General features: G+C 42.9%; 1 protein-coding gene across 1 annotated transcript in view; it reads left to right on the plus strand.

Annotated features, from left to right (window-relative positions):
* Nucleotides 1-18,937, plus strand: part of POLA2 (DNA polymerase alpha 2, accessory subunit) — a 288,530-nt gene that overhangs the window by 132,105 nt on the left and 137,488 nt on the right. The window contains exons 10-11 of the mRNA XM_086938034.1: nucleotides 1,025-1,067; nucleotides 12,554-12,678. Coding sequence (XP_086794160.1) covers nucleotides 1,025-1,067; nucleotides 12,554-12,678 — 168 coding nt within the window. The remainder of the gene's footprint in view (nucleotides 1-1,024; nucleotides 1,068-12,553; nucleotides 12,679-18,937) is intronic.

Consider the following 18,937-nt stretch of genomic DNA (forward strand, 5'->3'; position numbering starts at 1 on the left):
GCACTTAAGATCCTTTTTTCTGTCCTTACCATCAGAATGAACCGATAACCTGCACAGGGCTCTGCAGATGGAGCATTCCTTGTTTCTTACTGTGACCGAACCGAATGACTGTCGAAGAAGACTTCTGCCCATCTCGCATTTTTTTTCTCCTGAAAGTGAGAATTTAAAAGAGTTGTGGAGCCCAGTTGCTTTCTTAAGTTTAGGTTGAAATTATAATCGAAATTACCTGCAACCAAAAATGTGTGGTTGCTTTTGGAGAGGCATTAAGTTGGAAAGAAATATCTGGAGAAAAAAAGTGTTCCTGGATCCAGAAATTAGATGGAGATATTCTGTGAATGCATTCAATATAGAAATCCTCTGTCGGTGAGATCTAGGATTGCAACTATGTAACCTTACCATATTCGCCTTAGTCGCTGTAGTTTGGGCCGTTTCAATGAGGGAAATGGGCTACTAAACAAAAACTTGCTTTGCCTATGGACATATTAATGCTGTTTATTTATATGGTGAAATACTGGGGGTTCTCGGCCTGGTGACGTGTAGTGCTTCAAGCATGTGGTTCTATGAGAGATACTAGAGCTTGGGAAGTAGAGCTACAGATAAGCAGCTGATTTCTTCTCTGTAGACCAGAATGTGGAGTTGCAGGCAGAGGCTCATCCAGGTTATATGATGCCAGATCTCTGCAGCTCTGACCCCTTCTATGATACTAGGGATATCTCATCAGTGCACCATGTTTAGGCTGCAACCCTCGGTTGGAGGTTTCTCTGATGTGACAACCATTTCCACTGATGCACCATGCCAGGCCTTTGACTTCACCTTCCCGACCCCCTTCAGCCTTTCAGTGACACGCTGTCGCAAAACTTCTCATTTCCTGGCATTCCTGTCGCCTTAGAAGCTGAGCTAACCCTCCTGGCATGGGCGACAGTTTCAACTTACACTAGCCCAAAGTACTTTCCACAGCGTGCATGCATTTTAAATTACACCTACTTTTCGTTTATTAAATTGCATGTGTTTGCTTTCTCATCAGGGTGTGCCGCTTTCTTTCTACGAGCCTACGGAACCCTTACAAGGCAAGTATTAAAAACATACGTCTGCCCAGGTGCATCTCAGAGTCTTTAATGCTAATGAGTATTGCTTTTCTGACTTGCAAGTTCGAATATTAGGAAATCCGGCTTTCCTTTATAGTTCCTTCCTAATGCCGGTTTGACTGTTCCCCGTCCCAATGCTGGAAATTTGCCCGGATAATACGTCCCATTGCTGAAAATTGCCTGGATAATACGGAACAACCAGTTTCTTCACGGGTCACGACTGCAAACCGATAATTTGTACCGGCCAGCACCAACTGCGTGCGAGCTGTTCATCGTGGCTATCATGGCTAGGAATAATTAGGCTTTATTCAGTCCTGATGATGATCCTTGTAACTTTTTAATGGGATCGAAACGCCGTCGACAATTACTACACCATATACTGTGTTGTGTATTAATTACTATAATTCCAGTAATGGTGTGAATGAAAATTCTGTTATTGTTATATTCACAGAATATAATAGCTCTTGCCTAAAAATCTCATTCTACTTTCTATCTACTCTGCTAACCATGACAATTTGTAAATGTTTGGGTACAGGCTTGTGCCCATCTCCAAGAAATTGTTGAAGGTATTTTTCTGAAAATGTGTGTTGAAAATTAAATACTGGACCTCTGCCCGGCTGGGCAAGTTAATATACAATGTAGTTTCCATTGTGTCTATATTTATCCTTTGTTTACAATTCCTCCATGCATAGGACCACTGTTGTGCTCACTAATATGTTTCCCGAGGTCCTGTGCTGACTCGATTGGGTGCCCTTGTTGTGTTTCATAATACCCATGGAGTCTGTCAGGAGTTTGGAGCCGATCCCTGATTGAGGAATATTTAAAGGGCATGGCATCTCGATTTCAGGACTGGCAGACAAGAAGACTGGGCGGCAGCTGTAGCCCCATGGGCAACATGAGATGTTTGACTGCATGTGGGGTGTGGGGAGTGGTGCTCTCTAGGCTTTCAGAGATTTATGGATATGTCCAACCGGGAATAAGGGTGCTTGTAACCATTATGGCGCGTTTTAAAGCACCCTTCAAAGTGTACATGGGATACATAAATGTGTCCTGGGGGATTTCTCTACCTCCTCTCCATATTTCACCATGCAGGACTTGGGCTCCCAAAATGGAACTCGGGGCCCTCCATGCATTGTACCATTCACAGCACACATCCATCCAGTGCATGTATACAGCTTACACACACACACACACACTGCACAGCACTGTATCCTTTGTGCATTGTACACTCGTAGACACTCCTGCACCCAGCACATACATTTATAATGCACACACTGCCCAGCACTGTACCCTTTGTGTATTGAACCACTCACAGGCACACATACGTCTAGCACACACACTCACCATCACTCACTGCTCAGTACAACATCCTTCATGTATGGTACCATTCACAGGCACACATACACCCACCCATTACAGATACACCACTTATGCGCTGTGCAGCACTTCACAGAAAAACAATGTAGGCCAAGGGTGAGTTAAGTACAAAGCCCCGGAACCTTGAAATGAGTGAGCCTGTATACTCACTCTAGTGGCACAGGTTATAAGGGACCAGTTCACTCCTGTTGGTCCCTGCCTCGTATGCTGCCACCACCGTGCTCGTGCTGCACCACTCCGGGTGAAGGCAGTTTCCTTCCACCACTATGAGGGTAGCACTTTGGGCGTCCTTCCCAAACCAACAAGACCACAATCCGTGAGACAGGCCTATGCCATGGCGAACACACATGATCTGTGTTTGCCTATGACAACGAAAATCAGCATTAGGAATCCAAACATCAGTACAGTTGGGCACCAAGGGCAAGTGTGCACATCCATTACAATGCAGACGACTTCTCCATTTGAACGTATGTACTATGCATTTTCAGCAATTTTGCTGGAGGTTAATAATACCCTATGGATTGGAAACAGTGACCACTACGTCTTAGTGCACTCAACCTCCTTGACTGTCTTAATTGGCACTACTATAGATGATCTTCTCGTTTTATAGACATCTCAAGCCTTTCCAAGGTGGTCGACATCCTACCTGTCTGGCAGAAACATTTAACTCGATGGACTTTCCCGTGTTCTATTATTTACAGTGTCCCTCAAAGTCAGTTTTCGCCTCATATTTTGTCAATGTAGAAATCCTTTGCCAATCAGAAATGTAATTTAATCTTTACTTTCATCACTGACAATACAAACTTAGAAACGAAGGGCACAGGTGCTGTTCTGAGTTTATGCTGCCCTCTAAATACTCCATACGTTCCATCCTGCCCTCCTGCACTGTCTCTTATCCCCCCTCCCCCCCCCCCCCTCCACTCCACCCCTCTCCAAGAGGTTCTCAAAGCCCGCGCAGGCAAAGTGGGCAAATCATTTTCACTTGTGGAATATGTAGCTTTACTTATTGGAAGCAGATTTGTCAAATACATTTAAATCTAGGCTGAGCCACGCTTTTAAACATGGCTTTACAGTACTAAGGGTTTCTCCTTTTGGCGCTTTCCCATATCATTTAGGTTGTTTAGTAATTCTGTTAAGGCACAAATTGTGTGTGTTTCATAGGAGAAAGGGCACCTTTTTACGTTGTGTGTTTTTGTGATGGTGTTGCAGCACCCATATATTTGTGTACATGGGTCTGAAAACATAGACCCCTTATTGTATCGAGGAGGTCTGTGCATCTATGGCGCTTTTGCCCCAGCAGGAATCCGTTTTAAAATATGTGAGAAAATTATATTTTGTAAATACATTTTGTGCTTAATCCCAGACTGCTTCTGCAAGAGCTCTCTTTGTCAAGACTACGTACACTGGCAGAATTATTTAAAAAAAAAAAAAATCCTTCCTTTTCATCTTGTAATACTGCTTACCAGCCACCTAGTGGCATGGTTGTATCATACATGTTTTTTATCCGTGACAAATCACCGAGTCGGATGTTTTTACATTTGTGAATGCTGTCCAACGTTGCCGTTGGGGTTTCCCCTCATGTATTTACAACAGTACTGTTAATTTTGTGCCTGATATTCGCCTGCTCCTTAGCCAGCAAGGCCCCGCACTGCTTGACGGTCGAGGAGGGCTGAATGGCCTCAGGCTAGACTCGAGCCTGGCTTTTCACTCTCCCTCCACCCGTGTCGTCTTTATTCAGCGGATATAAATGTTTATTTTTCTTGCCCACGTGAGCCATTGCTAAAGTTCCAAGATGTTCCAGAATGTTTTTGGATGAGTTTAAACAGGCTGATGTTTAAGGCATGCCTTCGATCAGAGCAGTGCTACAGCCAAGGTGGGAAAGGACACTCTGATTTTGTCGATTTTAAAGTAGTAACATATTTGGCTTTATCAAGAGTGGAAGTAAATTAGCTGACTTGATGAGATGAGTTATGTGCCATGCCAGAGATCTTGTATTATCCAGTGTGAAGCCCAGCGAGTTAACTTTAGGCGATGAGGCAGCGCAGAGACAATCTAGCTTCCACTCAGACAGTGATTGTGGGTCAAATCTGCTTTGATGTTTAGGGGTGATAAGAAGAAATTAAGTTTATTATGGGTTGAACATAAATTCATTTTCTGACTTCTAAACATTTATTATGAGTAGTGTAGGAATGTCTTCCACTGATGATCTCTTTGTGTAGAAATGAGTGTCATCCAAGAACTGATGTATAGTTAGTAACTGTGGAATCTGCTAGGCCTAGTCTGAGTGCTTCCATGTAAAGGTTAAACCTGACTGGGGCAAGAATGAATCCTTAGAGAACACCTCCGATCAGGTGGGAGGTTCTAGAGGTATGTCATGGGAAATGGTGTAATGTTAAAGGTTCACTTTCAACACATGCCGTTTCACCCTGTATCGTTTACCTCAAATACATTCGAGGCTGGACTGGCACAAAACATCTTAAATTATAATTTTTTTGTTTCATTTTATTGAGGTTGATAGAACTTTTTTTAAGTTAGTCCCTTGGTCCTGCACGAAGCCACAAATATTAGCATTTACGTTCTCATACACGCTGCCAATGAGAGTCAACATCACGCTTGACCATGCGTTGCCTCCACCAGTTAACTAACAATGACCTGATATTGCGCACGAGAATGTGCCAGGTCATGAATTGATAATGCCTTAAATTCTTTGAATCTATATTTTGGACACTGGGTGACAAGGGATACAGAAGAAGGTGGTAGACACCAAATCTGCTGCTGCTACACCTGAGATCAGCCACTTTTTCGGAATGATGGGTTATTAGGGATCTTTAAACCTAAGGACATCATGAAACTCATTCAGAAGCTGCGAAAAAGCAACATGGGCAAGAGCTCGAGTCGGATACATTACAGTTGGCCTGAACATTTGATTTACGAAGGTCCCTCGCGACCGCAAGTATCCGTTTAGCTATATTGACTTCTAAGTACTGTTTTTGCATTTCTTCTTTTAAAATTCATATCTCAACATCTACTGATTTGATTTTTGTCATTTTGGTCTTGTTTTATTCTGATAAACATTCTCTATTTTTCTAAACCTGTGCAGATGTATTTGTGGTGTATTTGTTACTGTCTGCACGTGTGTTTGTGTGTGCGCACAAATACTTTACAAATTGCCTCTTCAGTTAAGCCTGCCTGCTCTGTGCACAGCTACCAGAGGGCGAGCACAGGTTAGTTTACAGTGTGTTTATAGCTTACCCTGACTAGGATTGTGGTCTGTTCTTGGGCAGGGTGCATACTCCTGCCAACTAGAGATCCAATTTCCAACAGTCACCACTTCAAAATAGGAGATACTTATATTTCCTCAGGGCACACAACTAAGCGAATATACAACAAATCTATGAAAATAGTACCCACTAACTTTGGGCGATGGAGTAGTACGCTACCCATAATTTAGCACTCCAATGCCTCGTCAGGGGTAGCATGCACAATATATATGCAATTACATTACAATACAATTGCAAAATGTAATCTGTTGTTCTTCAGGCTAATTCTGACCCGATGTCTCTACCAAAATGCAATTATCAGCAGAGGCTCCATTTTCATTTTGGGGTCGGAGGATCAAGGTCGCAGCGGAGCCGGGCAGAGCGTCGGCGGTGCAGCAGGTGTTACAGAGGGTCCTCTTCCCTGCTAGCCCCTGCTAAAGCGGCACCTGGCTGAACCCTAGCCCAATCCTTGTGGAGGGAGTGAGAGGTTGTGGGGAGTGCACTAAGCGTTGGCGGCTCCAACGGTGTGCGGAGACGGCCAACATTAGGTTGGAGCTGCTTGCGCCATGGGATGTACGCCTATCAATCAATCAGTTTTCAAAAGATACTTTATTGGGTTAAATAAAAACTACAACGGTATATTACATGCATAAAAAGATCAAAATTGCATTTTTAATATTGAAATACTATACAAGGATTCAATTTAAAAAGACCTTTGCATAATTTCAGCTGCTTAAACGTTTATCCCCAACTCCTGAGAGCACCAACCAAAAAGCATACTACATTAAAGCAACTTTTTGGGGCACTGTAACATTTGAAGGTAGGTCAGGGCTGGTTTTACCTGCCAAAATCACTCCCTTTGAGCATCGGTAAAATATAACATTGTCTTAGGGTCTGCTAATCACAAAAAATATAAAGTGTCATCACATGAGCATGGCCCTTGGTCTTCTAACTTATGTTGCCCGCGGGGTTCTGCTAAAAGCCAGTGCAAAGATTCATTTAAAAACATGTTAAAAGAAAGAGGTGATGGGGTGCTATCACCGTGATTAGGTAGGGCTCTATAAAAAACATCTGTTTTTAGGAGCATATGCACCCCTATCATTTCTCCCGTTTGATTGCCCAACTGCTTATGGGCATGTTTGTGGCAGCTTGGACGACTTATGTTGACACCTCGAGTACCACAGGTTCGGTGGGTCGTTGCAGTTGGAATCGCGGAGGTCCCTGGTTTCTTGGGCCTTGGATCTCTGAATTGTTGAGTGCCATTCAGGTGAATGCATTGGTGATTGGAGCCTAAAAGAAGCCCAGAGAGTTATCGGCAGCAGGTGTGTTGAGCACATTTGGCTGTGGTGCCTGTCTGCCTGATTTTGCTTCATTTCATCGCTCCCGCCTGGTACTGGCCCTAGCACTGTCACCTCCCCACAAGGATTGCCCTGCCTCAGTTATAAGCCCCATTAAAGAATCCGCAACCGTTGTGTTTAACAGCGGTTGTATCTTCACAGAGACTGTTGAAGTGCAGAATCCAACATTTGAAGTACAAGGCAGTGGTATTGAGGTAGCTGGTAGTAGGTGTGTTCAGGCCAGGTCTTGCTTCCCCCTGCTGTCTTTGTGTGCAGCACGTAGGGTCGTTGGTGACTACAGTGGACCCCATGCCAAACTCTGCTTTAGTTCGTACTGCCTCTGTCACTAGAGGAGTCGAGCGATAAGTGGGAGTTGCCGTAGTCGGGGAGAGTGGAGTCACGGGGAAACTGTAGTGTTGTCCTGGGACAACGTGGAGTTGCGCGGTCCAGGCACCGCTACTGTAGCCCCTACCTTTCCATGTTGCTGCAGTACTGTGCATCTCTGTTGCCCAACACTTTTTGCTGGCTAGGTCTGTCACAGCCACAGTTCGTTGAGATGACTTTAGGTACTTAAGAAATACGATTTCGCTCAGCCACCTATCCAACATTTGCTGTGTAGGTGTCTGACCCTACTGCAGCCTCTCATGAGGTTTCTGCTCCATAAACTATTTCTACCCCCAAAACTTTAACTATTCCAGATTTCTTCCCCTCGTCCAAGAGCAAAAATCAAAAGAGAAATATGGTAAATGTTATGGATTTTGATCTTGTTGGAAAGAATGTTACTGTTCACGATTTACAATCTTCTTCATCTTAAAGGAAATCTTGGGGAATGACGAGATACCAGATCATTCCTTGTTACAATCTGCAGCATTGACTATGAACAAGCTGCCAAGGACCAAGGCGAATCACATGTCTATTTTTAATGGCATTGATCTTACTCCGCCATCACTTCTAACTATGAAGTCTTGTGTTCATTCTATGCATCTGTTACTGTAGGAGTTGGAGTTACATTTGGCCCTAATTAATGTCAGATGTGATCAATTAAAATCCAATAATTTCACTTCAGACAGAGGTTCGCAACGATCCTAGATTGATTGTCTTTGTTCTATATTTTTGGGGCAATTTGGTTTTGAACTTTGAAATGTGTCCTAATTTGAAAGCTCTATGTAACCTTTTATCTTAGGTTTATCAAGCCAGTGGACATAATAGCATCTCCCTATGAATTACGCTGGCAATCGGACAGTATTTGTGTGGAAGGATGTCCCGAGTGATAAATTAAAAAATTGGCTGCAAGAAACCCCTAATAACATGGACATCCCTTCTTTTGAAGGTCTATTGATTTATTTTTAAGAGATTTAGTCTTCTAGAGTACACTTGCCTAGGACATCCTAGAACTCACTAAATAAACCCTCTGTCGTTGGATCCAGTAAATATACTAAGTTTCAAAGACGACTATTGAAAAATCATCAGGTGACCAAGTTTTGGCATTATCCCTATCCAGCAGTTATTCAACGAAGTATGTGCAAATTATGGTTTCTGAAATCAAAACGTGAAAAAAAAACCTCCAATCCCCATTGATGAAAGTACGTTTTACTTAAATAAGCTATATGCAGTAACTGTTACTAACTTACCTAATACAAGATTGCTCTCCTTCGTACCAATTTTTTCCCGACCTGAGTTCACCCAGGACGAAATTGTGAATACAGTTTTAGAGCTTAGCTATAGTAGAGCTCATGGGCCAGATGGCATTCCTGCTTGCCTTGTTAAAGCCGACTCCATATTATGGGCAGGAATTCTTAAGCTGTTATTTTATCATTGTTTAAATACAGATATGGTTCCTCAGTCCTGGCAAGGCAGTATCAATATTCCTCCATATTTATCACGAAAAAAAGGTCCGGAATCATTGGCCAATTGTACTTTTGAACGTCACTGATAAGATTTTCACAAAATGTTTGCTAAAATGCTTAACTCCCAGGGTAGAAGCAGCTCAGCTTTTGCCAACTGAGCAATACGAATTTTGCAAGATATGGCCCACAATTGATAACATTGCTGTATGCGAAATTTCATAAAAAGGTCTGTGTGGCAAATGTTGACATCAGTAGCGCCTTCGATTCGGTACTCTCTGGTACAAACCTAAAAAAATTCGGAATTCCGTGTGAACTGCTGCACCTGTTGATGACTCTACACTGGGATACGTGGCTATGGGTACTGTTTAGTACTGGAATCAAATATTCTGATAACATCTGAATTAATAATGGTTTAAAACAGGGCTGTATAATGGCTCCTTTCCTTTTTTCCATATATTTGTCCGACTGACCATTATTACTGAGCAAAGGAATGAAGAGTGTCTCCACCCTGTTGTATACTAATGACCCGGCTTTAATGTCATTGACTCCGACTTTCCTACAGCTGAAACAGCTTGACATTTTAGCCTCTTTGCAGTACCTCACAATCTCTCAGTCAAAGAGAAAAAAGTCATAATTATGATTGTGGGAGCAAGACGGCTCAAATAACCCAGATCTTGGTGTTTTTAATAGGGGTAAACTAGAGGTTGTGAAAGAGTACACTTATTTGGGAGTAAAGATTTCAAATGATCTTTTGTGAGCTCGTCGGGATAAACTTCAATCTTCTAAAATAAAGTCTATATGTATTGGCCAATTGCAAGTTTTTAATGCACTGGGAAAGAGATGTGGAATAGCTATTAAAGCTTTATCAAGCAAATGTTCTCCCTGTAGCATTCTATGGTGTAGAGGCAAAATAGAAGTCTTCCCTAAATATTCTATCCCACATTGAATCTAAATTATGGAAGCAACATCTTGACCTCAGTAAGTCTAGCTCAATTGAAATGATATGTCTTGAGCTTTGGCTGAATGGGATAAAAGTTAGAGCCTATTCCCAGGTTATTTGTCGTTTTTTTTATAATTGTTTTGTAGCTCAGAAAAATCACTGAAAAAGATCCTTTGAAGAAAACTTTCACGGGATAGGAACGGAACCTATACTTTTTGGCAAAATACCCATTGCTTGAGGCAGATAAATCTGGGCTGTGGGAAGGTGCTTTCATGTACGAACAGTAATAAATAGAAGCTAAGCTTGAAAAAGGTCATGAAGATGAAAAGCTTTCAGCTTGATCTTGAACAATTGTGTACAGATAAAAAGATTGCCTTTGACTTCTATGTTTGTTACCTATGATATTGCGTAATTCAATTTGAAGGCATATATATGTTAGACCAATCAAAAACATTTTATGAAATTTAAGTTTGGCCAAATACCATTAGGAGTAAATACATTTATCAAAAAGGAGGGGCTTAATTTCACCAGGGTTGTCAATATTGTGGTGCTGACATACAGGATATGAATCAAGTTTTATTCTTCTGTCCAGGACTTTTTAATTTGCAAAGAAAATTTATTTATCTGGTTTATTTTTAAATATTCATTAGCAATGCATGAGGAAGCCTTTTATCTATCGTAAATTCACATGCTGTGAATGTCTTCTATCGTTGGATGAAATATTCCGATCTTTTCTTGCATTGGGTTGTTTTTAATGGATTTTATGCCTAATAGTAATGCATATACGTTTTTGCATCTTTTAATCTCTCAATATTCTATATGTATTTATATGCGTTATCTGTAGTTTAAGTGTGTTGTGTGGAAGCCCTTTTCTGGAATAAATACATAACTAGTAGTGTGTCCTTTTTTTGGGCTTAGACCCTGTAAAGGATCTGGGTTGGGTCCCTCAGGATACTGATGATCAAGAGGAAGGAGGTGCCCTGCTTCTCTTGTTATACTGATGATGCATTATAACTAGACCTACACAATTCCAGTGTGTTGGGTACATCCCCTGAAACCCAGCTTTACCACATGTAACTCCAATGAAATATAGTGCTGATGTGCACAAGTGTTGAGGAGGGCAGCTGAGGTGCTAGAAGCCCAGATGCCCATCGAAGCAAAGTCATATGTTCTCACAGAAATTCTTCAGCCAGGGCCTATTACCGATGGAGCCTTTATTGCCTTTTAATGAGGCTGTTACCGACCCGTTCATGGCTGCATCGTCAAAGTCCTGTTCTTGGCGACCAGTTTTCAGATGAGTTCCCTGGTGACTTAGATTTGAAATTAATGACCCTGATTTTTTGCCTACTGAGAGCCTCATTCTGCAGGCTTCCACTAGCAAAGTTAGCTCTAAATCCCTAGGAAATCTAACAGGATTAAAACGTGTAATAAGAGAATGTTTGCAATTTTTGCCCTGGGGTCTTTAAACGCTGTATATCTTTCTGTGACAAGGCCAGCAATATATTTGCGTTGTCAGAAGACCTCTTTGGCACAAACCTTACATGACGGACAGAATGCAACAACGTTTGTGATTCATGCTGGCCCGGATAAAAGATTCCATTGGCAGGGTGTTGGTACCAGCGTGATCTTGAGGAGGAACACCAATGAGATGTACTAGATTTTCAGGCTACGTACAGGCAACCTTAATCAACGTGCCCTTTGAGTCTAGGGTTGCTGGGGAAAAAGGAGGTTCTGCTCTAGAGAGGTTCCAGATGCTTAGAGCTTATGAACCAGCAAAACAATTGCCCCTTGTTCTGTAAGTTCATATGTTAGCTCTTGGGTTGGTCTATAGGCAGCAGCTATATAAACCAATGGTGCAGCAATTAGTTCAGTCTTTTTGTGGATGTTGCACCACCAGACAATGTGCAGAGCCGCAGTGGCACCAGTCTTCCATTCCCTCTTTTCTTGCTGCAGCAGATACCAAGCCACTTTTGTTAGTCCTTGATGCCAGCCCTGTGGGGGGCAGGATCCAACATTTGATCCTCAGCTGGAATGCCTTTACATGAGGCAAATGTGTCCTACAAATAGTTTAGAGGGTCTACTTCTAGGCTAATCAGATTTAGAAAACTACACACTGGGGCATTCCTATCTGTCTCCAATTGAAAATGATCTTCCTTCGTAAGTTCATGCTTTTATTCAAAGTAAACCAGCCTGAAAGACAGCCCTAACATACTTTTTGCAAATACCTTGCCCCTTTCTGTGAACCCAGGAAGTTGGTAGTGGGTTAGAAACTTCAAGGTGAGCTTGGCGCTACCTTCACTTCCAGCATTGTTGTTGAACATCATTTTTTCTTTGTTTCCCTACTTTGGTATGAATGTTGCAGTTAAATCACTTTACAAGGACCTCCGCCTTAAATGCTAGAAATTGGTTGGTCTAAATCCTTCTCTTCCGCATCTCCTGTACCGAAGAGCTGTAAATACTGTCTAGAATGCTAAAATAGCTTTTTTCTTTTTATTGTTGCTTTCATACTCTTTTCTAAAACTGGATATAATGCCTCTGATCTGAGGAAAGGTCAGAGAATATGAACTGAGACTGTTCCTTGCAGCCTGGAATTTTTGTGATTAACAACAGCAGTTGAAGTATTGTTATGCATCTGATAGTTGTGTGGCAGAGACCAGGGGGGATATTGAATGTATTCAGCCAAGTAAACAAATTGTTCCTGTTTTAGATTGTGAGCAGCAGATGGTCCTGATCGCCTGTGGACCCTACACAACGTCGGACAGCATCACTTTCGACCCCATGATGGATCTTATCGATATTGTGAACAGAGACAAGCCGGATGTTTGTTTTCTGGTTGGTAAAATAATCCAATATTCTTTGCCTTATCCTTCCAAAGTATCTCTTCTTAAAACCTGGTCCATTTGTCTTAGTTCCCATTTTCTGGTTGACACACTTGGAATTGTTTGTACAGAGAAGATAAATCAATATAACAATGGGTCTTCCATCAGAGGGTTGCTTTGTCATAATTATACGCCTGTTCCACAGTGTGTCTTCTCAAATGACCACATTCCAGTAATTTTACTTTGGATGTGGGATGTGTTGGTTCAGGTTGAGGAGGGAGTTGGTTACACTTTTCCTAAGCGAAGTAGGAATGCTCCCCCGAGGTAAGGTGGAATCACCCTGAATGTGAGCTGATTAGGGAGAGGTTAGTGGTGAAAACCTCAATCTTGACATGCAGTTTGATTTGTTTTCAGAACATGAACTTGTGCTTTAATGAAGGCCAAGTTCTTGAATAATGTTGACACATCCGTTGCTCAGATGGCTCCTAATGTGCGTCACAAAAATACATAATCTTCAGATCTAGACAGGCGGGTTAATAGTCAATTAATAAACCCACCTGAAAGTATTGTCCCGGCATTAGATCTCTGTGCAAAACTACACGTGTTACAGAACCTATTTCTGAATGTTCGGATGGCCTTTAAGACCCTGCTTTGCAAAGGTCACTAAGTTACACCAGTGAATTTATGGAATTTCTATATTAACTTCTGCCTACTTGTGTACTAGTCTTGTTACAATGTCTGCTGTTCAGCTACTTAATATTTGGCAGACCTCACCAGAAGCATGGACACTTGGAATATCATTGATGTAATGAAGGGTCGTGAAATCTTCCTTTTGTGCAAATTTTTCTATGCACATTGAAGAAATTTTCCTTGACACCGTTTTCTGGAGAAGCAGATCCGTTTGCTCATACGCGTACTCCTTGGTAGCCAACTCTGATATCTTACTTTATTACTTTCAGAATAGAAGTTCTAAATGTTTATTTTTATTAAATTCATATACTTTAAACAGTTCCCTATCATCATTCTGTGACTCCCAGACTCTGTTTTTATCAAATTAAAATGAATACGTTCAAAACAGTATTTTAGGTACCCATCCACCTGCCCCGCACCCCCAGGCCAACATACTAAAAAGGTCTATCACACATTGTGTGCTCGGGAATCTCTGAACAGAGCTCTTATCTTCCTCGTAGATTCTTTAACTCTGAACAAGAACATCCACCTACTTCGTCTCCCTGCTATTCATGCACAAAGATAAGAGGCATATTATTTGCTTTATTTTTTCTAACCCTTGAAAATTTCCCTTATCCAGCTGCATATTTTGTGGCCAGCCTTAAAATAGTTGGTGAGCTTAATACCCACAGCCAAATCACCTGCAAAGAACAGAAGAATCCCGATGTGTTCAATACTGCCAACCATCTGCTCAATACTGTTAAAAAACAAACAACACCAGTGACCACAGGAACAAAAGAGCCGGTGGGATAGGTCCCAGTTAATTGCCAATGGCTGGTATTAATAGAAACATTCCACCCATCATGTTTCTTTTTCTCACATTGAAACCCCAAGTCCAAAAGACCTGTCTAGACATGGGTTCCTGGCTTGCTAGGCCATGAAACATATAGCAGATCCTTATTGATAGGGCTTATCAAGGCAGAAACAAGGTTGGGATTGCTTTTGTTCCTATTCAGAGGAACACAGCTTGGCTATTGGTTCTGGAGTGTTCCTATTGGAGCAGGACCAATTCTGATTTGCATAACGTTTTCCTTCTCTTGAGTGGCATAGTGAACAAAAAAGATGGACAGGAATGCGGCATTCAATGAATTACAGTGGCTGAGATTAATTCAAGTATTCCACCTATCAGTTTTTGTTTTTTTCATTGTAGGAACTGAACGATATCTTATTATGAACATACCTTTCTATGACTCAAAACTTCTCTGTAGAAAGACCTCAGTCTGGGAAGTGGGGTGGGATATATCCCCCTGAGCTCTCTTATCTCTACTCTGACTGAGGAACAATCCTGTAATATTGATCAACGAAAGCGCTAATATAGATGCAAGTTTTGCAACAAAGCCTGGTCAGACCAACCACCACGTTTCCAGAGGATTTTGGGCCAGACTCTGTGACCAGTTCAGTGGCTCATAGCAAACAAAACTCCAAAACCCCCACCACACCAGACTGCGCCAAAGTAACAGATGCCTAATGTAAGAAATTAGAATATTAATTGAAGTCATTAAAATTAACTGAGCTCTACAACCTGGTAGAAAAATCCAATTGTGGACCAAATATATGAATCTTTAAAGTTTAAAGGAAAAGCATCACCAAAAAGTGCTAAGCGCTAATGTAGGTCAAGTGATCGCGGTAGACTGGGACCTAGACGGCATTTAAGGCTACCCATGATGGAGCATGGGTCGGGTACATCAACCAGTTTCGATCCAGTCAGAGGTTTTGCTTGGAAACTTAGTGGCAAAAGATGAAGGTTGAAACCCATCAGCGATGCTAGACAGCTGGCTGTGTACAAGGAGGGCTCCATGACATTGGATAGCCATTGGACAAGGTCCCAGATGTTTGTTTAGGCAGAAACATTCAAAATTTGCAAACAGTGAAGTTTTCTCACTGGTCGGACACTTTTGGTGTCTTCCCAGGCCAGATTTCTACGTTAAACCTTGGTCTCTTTTTGACAGTTCGGAATCTTTCAGCGGGGCAAGGCCTCTGGCTGTATTTGATGAGGACTCCACAAAGCTAGAAATCTTCTTGTTGAGATCCTAGTGAAGCAATTTCCTGCTGCAGAGAAGCTCTTTAGCAGGTTGGGCTTCACGTTCAAAAAGCTTCTAAGTCCCTAGTGTTCAAGCGTGATAGGAGAAGTTCAGCCAGACACAACCAAGGGTTCCAGGACCTTGGGGACAGCACTAGGGGACAGGACTCTCTCCAGCAGAGGCTACTAACCGGGCGCAGGTCAGGTCCAGTTGGTGCTGATCAGCTGTGAGTTGCAGAAAATAGCTTTGTAGCTTTTTGTGGCCATACAGGAAGCCAGCCACCTGACCATTGGAGTCCCCTTCTGTGTCTTGGGTACAAAGGGGAGCAGAGCAGGTCCTCGGGGCACCTCTCAGGTCACAGACAGCAGGACAGATCCATCTCTGTTCTTCCTCAGTACCAGCAGTATCCTGAGAAGGGTGCTATGAATGCCATATTTATCCCTTTGCACTACCTTGAGGGTGGATTGGGGGGGTGGGGGGGTGACTCCTGGCCCCTTCCTGATCAATGGGGTATAAATTCCCAGGGGTAACCTAACCCACTTTTGCAGCAGTTTCTGACTGCCCTACTGAATACAGTCGAACAGCGCTCCTCGCTCCTACATCCTACAATGATTAAACTCTTGACCCGTTGTGCAGAGCCTGTGTGCCAGTCTAGAGGTGTGACAAGGGTAATGAGCAGTTCCTCCTCTGTGGTCACTTTAAGCTACTTCTGGGGGCAGCTCTCCACCCTTCCAAATTGGGTTTGGCACCTGCCTAATTGGGAGGACAATAGAAGGGGCCTGTGTAGGTGTCATCTGACATCTGCTTGTGATCTTCTGCCAAAGGAACAAACGCACATCTCCACAACCAGGCTTTTGTCCCTGCTATGCAAGCAGTTTTCACATCTCATTCAGGGCCATTCACCAGCTAGGTGACTGTTGGAAAGCTCATGTTAATTAGCATTCAGGAGTTTCATGCGACAAAAATTTAACTTTCTAAAAGTTACTTTTCGGTAACATTTATTTATATTTGACTTCGCCATTAACTTGGGCTTTTAATAAATATTGCGCGTAGTGTTTTATCATTTTCTCTGGCTTTTCCTGCCCCGGACATGGCAGAATTAATATTGCTTTCTAGCGCTTGTTTATGGGCCAGCCAACTTTCCTACAGTGAAAATAGATGTTGAGTGCTAGTCACTGTAACGTCATGATAACTTTACTTGTCTTCATGTCCTACTTTCAGATTCCATGATCTCTACCTTATAGGCGACAGGGCTTACATGGGAGGATGGGGGACTTTTTAATATTAAAAAGGAAGGCTTTTACATGTCACAAATGGTTTATTTTGACAGGTCACAGCGCATGTTTTGCTCTGTTGCCGTCAGGCTACAGTGGTAGGCCTGTAACTATGTCTGTACTGCTGCTGCAGTGGATGGCACAACAGGTGCTGCAGTCCACTTGTAACATTTAACTTTTAGGCCCTTGGTACAATTTGTACTATAAACTAGGGACTTGTAGGCACGTAAGTACACCAATTAGGAGTATACCAATTTGACCATGTTTAAAGGCACTTTACTGCTGGTTAGCAGGGATTAAGTGCACTGAGTTCTAAAGCCAACAAACAGATAGGGCAAAAATCTTTGGGGACATCACGCAAAAGACTACCATTTCCTGCACCATAAAAGCCATAGATCCACATGCTCAATGCAATATTGAAGAAGTCTAGATCGCTACACTGTGTTCAGGAACCTGACCATTTCTTCTGCAGCGATTTTCGAAAACAGCAGTGAGTCTCCGCATGGATAATATAATGAGAACTACATTGCAAAAGAGAATGTGCACCTATATAAACATGGTGCCCGTCTTCACACCACTTTATCACATTTGATCGAATGGCTAAACGCCAGTCGTAACTGGCACCATTGAATTACATAATTTCTGACTCCGGTTCAAGGTGCCACTTCTTTGTAAAATATGTTGGGGTGACATAACTAGATAAAGCAGGGGTCTCCAACCTTTTCTGTAGGGAGAGCTACCTCTGGTCATTGAAAACCACCCTGAGGTACCGCCTAATTAAGGCTGTTCAATTAAAAAAAAAAAATGTATAAACCTTTTTATTGGCATTTTGAATAGTTACGTACATCACAGCAATCAATGTCGATGGTATTGACATACAAACAGTATCCCGCATCTGTGCTATATCTCGACATAAGGTTGGGTAATATCGTGGTCAATGACTTACCGCGTAGCCTCCTATTTGATGATGGTCCTTGGGGACAGGTGATGGGATAATGTTAGCATTTGCGCGAGGTAGGCTCTGTAGCACGCTGGGATGTGAGGTGTGATCTCTCTGTTAGCACTATATCACAGGGGTAGTGGTGTGCCAGCATTATTCAAACCGTAAACAAACTTGGGAGATAGAACTGGGTTACACTGTGTCTTATACTGTTACCGTGTGGGGGTAGTAGTCTAAATGTTGCAGTAGGCAGGATGGCTAGTTAGGCATGCGCAAGTGTCGGGAGGGGGGGAGGGAAGCGCTGGAAGTCGTCCATATGGAGATGTAGTTACGGCTAACTCGTGGCCGCCAGTTGCGGTGTCCGGGCCCTCTGTGAGTCAGCTCGGGCAGCCGCAGGGGCCTCAAGTGCCCTGGGAGAACCAGTAGTCTGAATCCTGGCGCCACCAGTGTTTCCTGTGTAAAGGAGTGGAGTAACATGGCCCATGGTATAGAGATTGGATGTTTATGGGTTCCCTCAACCTCCTCTGTTCGGAGTATTGCCTCTTCCGCCGCACCCACTTCTTAACAGAACCCACTCATGCCGCTAGAGGACGGCCCTCCGGTGCCTTCCAATGCATAGTGATGCATCGTTTAGCCAGGAGGAGCACCAAGGACGCAAAGCGCACTTCCGCTTTCACGCTTTTATGGCGCTTGCAGACTCCAAGGGCACTAGCTTCCCATGTGTAGAGGTCTGGGTGTCCCATGACCGTTCTAAGAATGGTGTGAATTGTGTGCCAGTAGCTGTGGAGTAGCGGGCAATCCCAAAGCATGTGTCTGAATGAGGCATTGGTCTCCTGGCATCTGGGACAGGTGATGGAACTTTCGGGGAAGTACTTCTGTAACTTTTCGGGAGTGAGGTATGCCCTGTGCAGTATATGCAATTGTATGTTTTTAAAGCGATAGTTACAGGATACTAGTAAATTCTAATGCCCAAGTCCATTCCCTGTCATGCAGTGGCCTACGGAAGTTAGTTTCCCACTTCTCCTGGAGGGGTGCAAGGGTGGGTTGTTTAAGGGTCCCTATGGCTTTGTATATCCAAGTAACTAGGTGTCGGCCGGGGCTCATCTGTAGGACCGCGTGAATTACCGGGTGTGTGGGGTGTTTTGTATCAATTGTTTGCCATTTTTTGCAGCAGTCTTCCATAAGCTGCCTGTATAGGAGAAACTGTCCTCTAGGGAGGCCGAAGTCCTCCATGAGCGTCTCATATGTCTGAAGCTGTCCGTTGAGGTATAGTGTGCCTGTGTCCGTCAAAAAGTGTTCAGTGCATGT

The sequence above is a fragment of the Lissotriton vulgaris genome, chromosome 9 (genome assembly GCF_964263255.1).
Source record: "Lissotriton vulgaris chromosome 9, aLisVul1.2, whole genome shotgun sequence".
Classification (NCBI taxonomy): Eukaryota; Metazoa; Chordata; class Amphibia; order Caudata; family Salamandridae; genus Lissotriton; species Lissotriton vulgaris.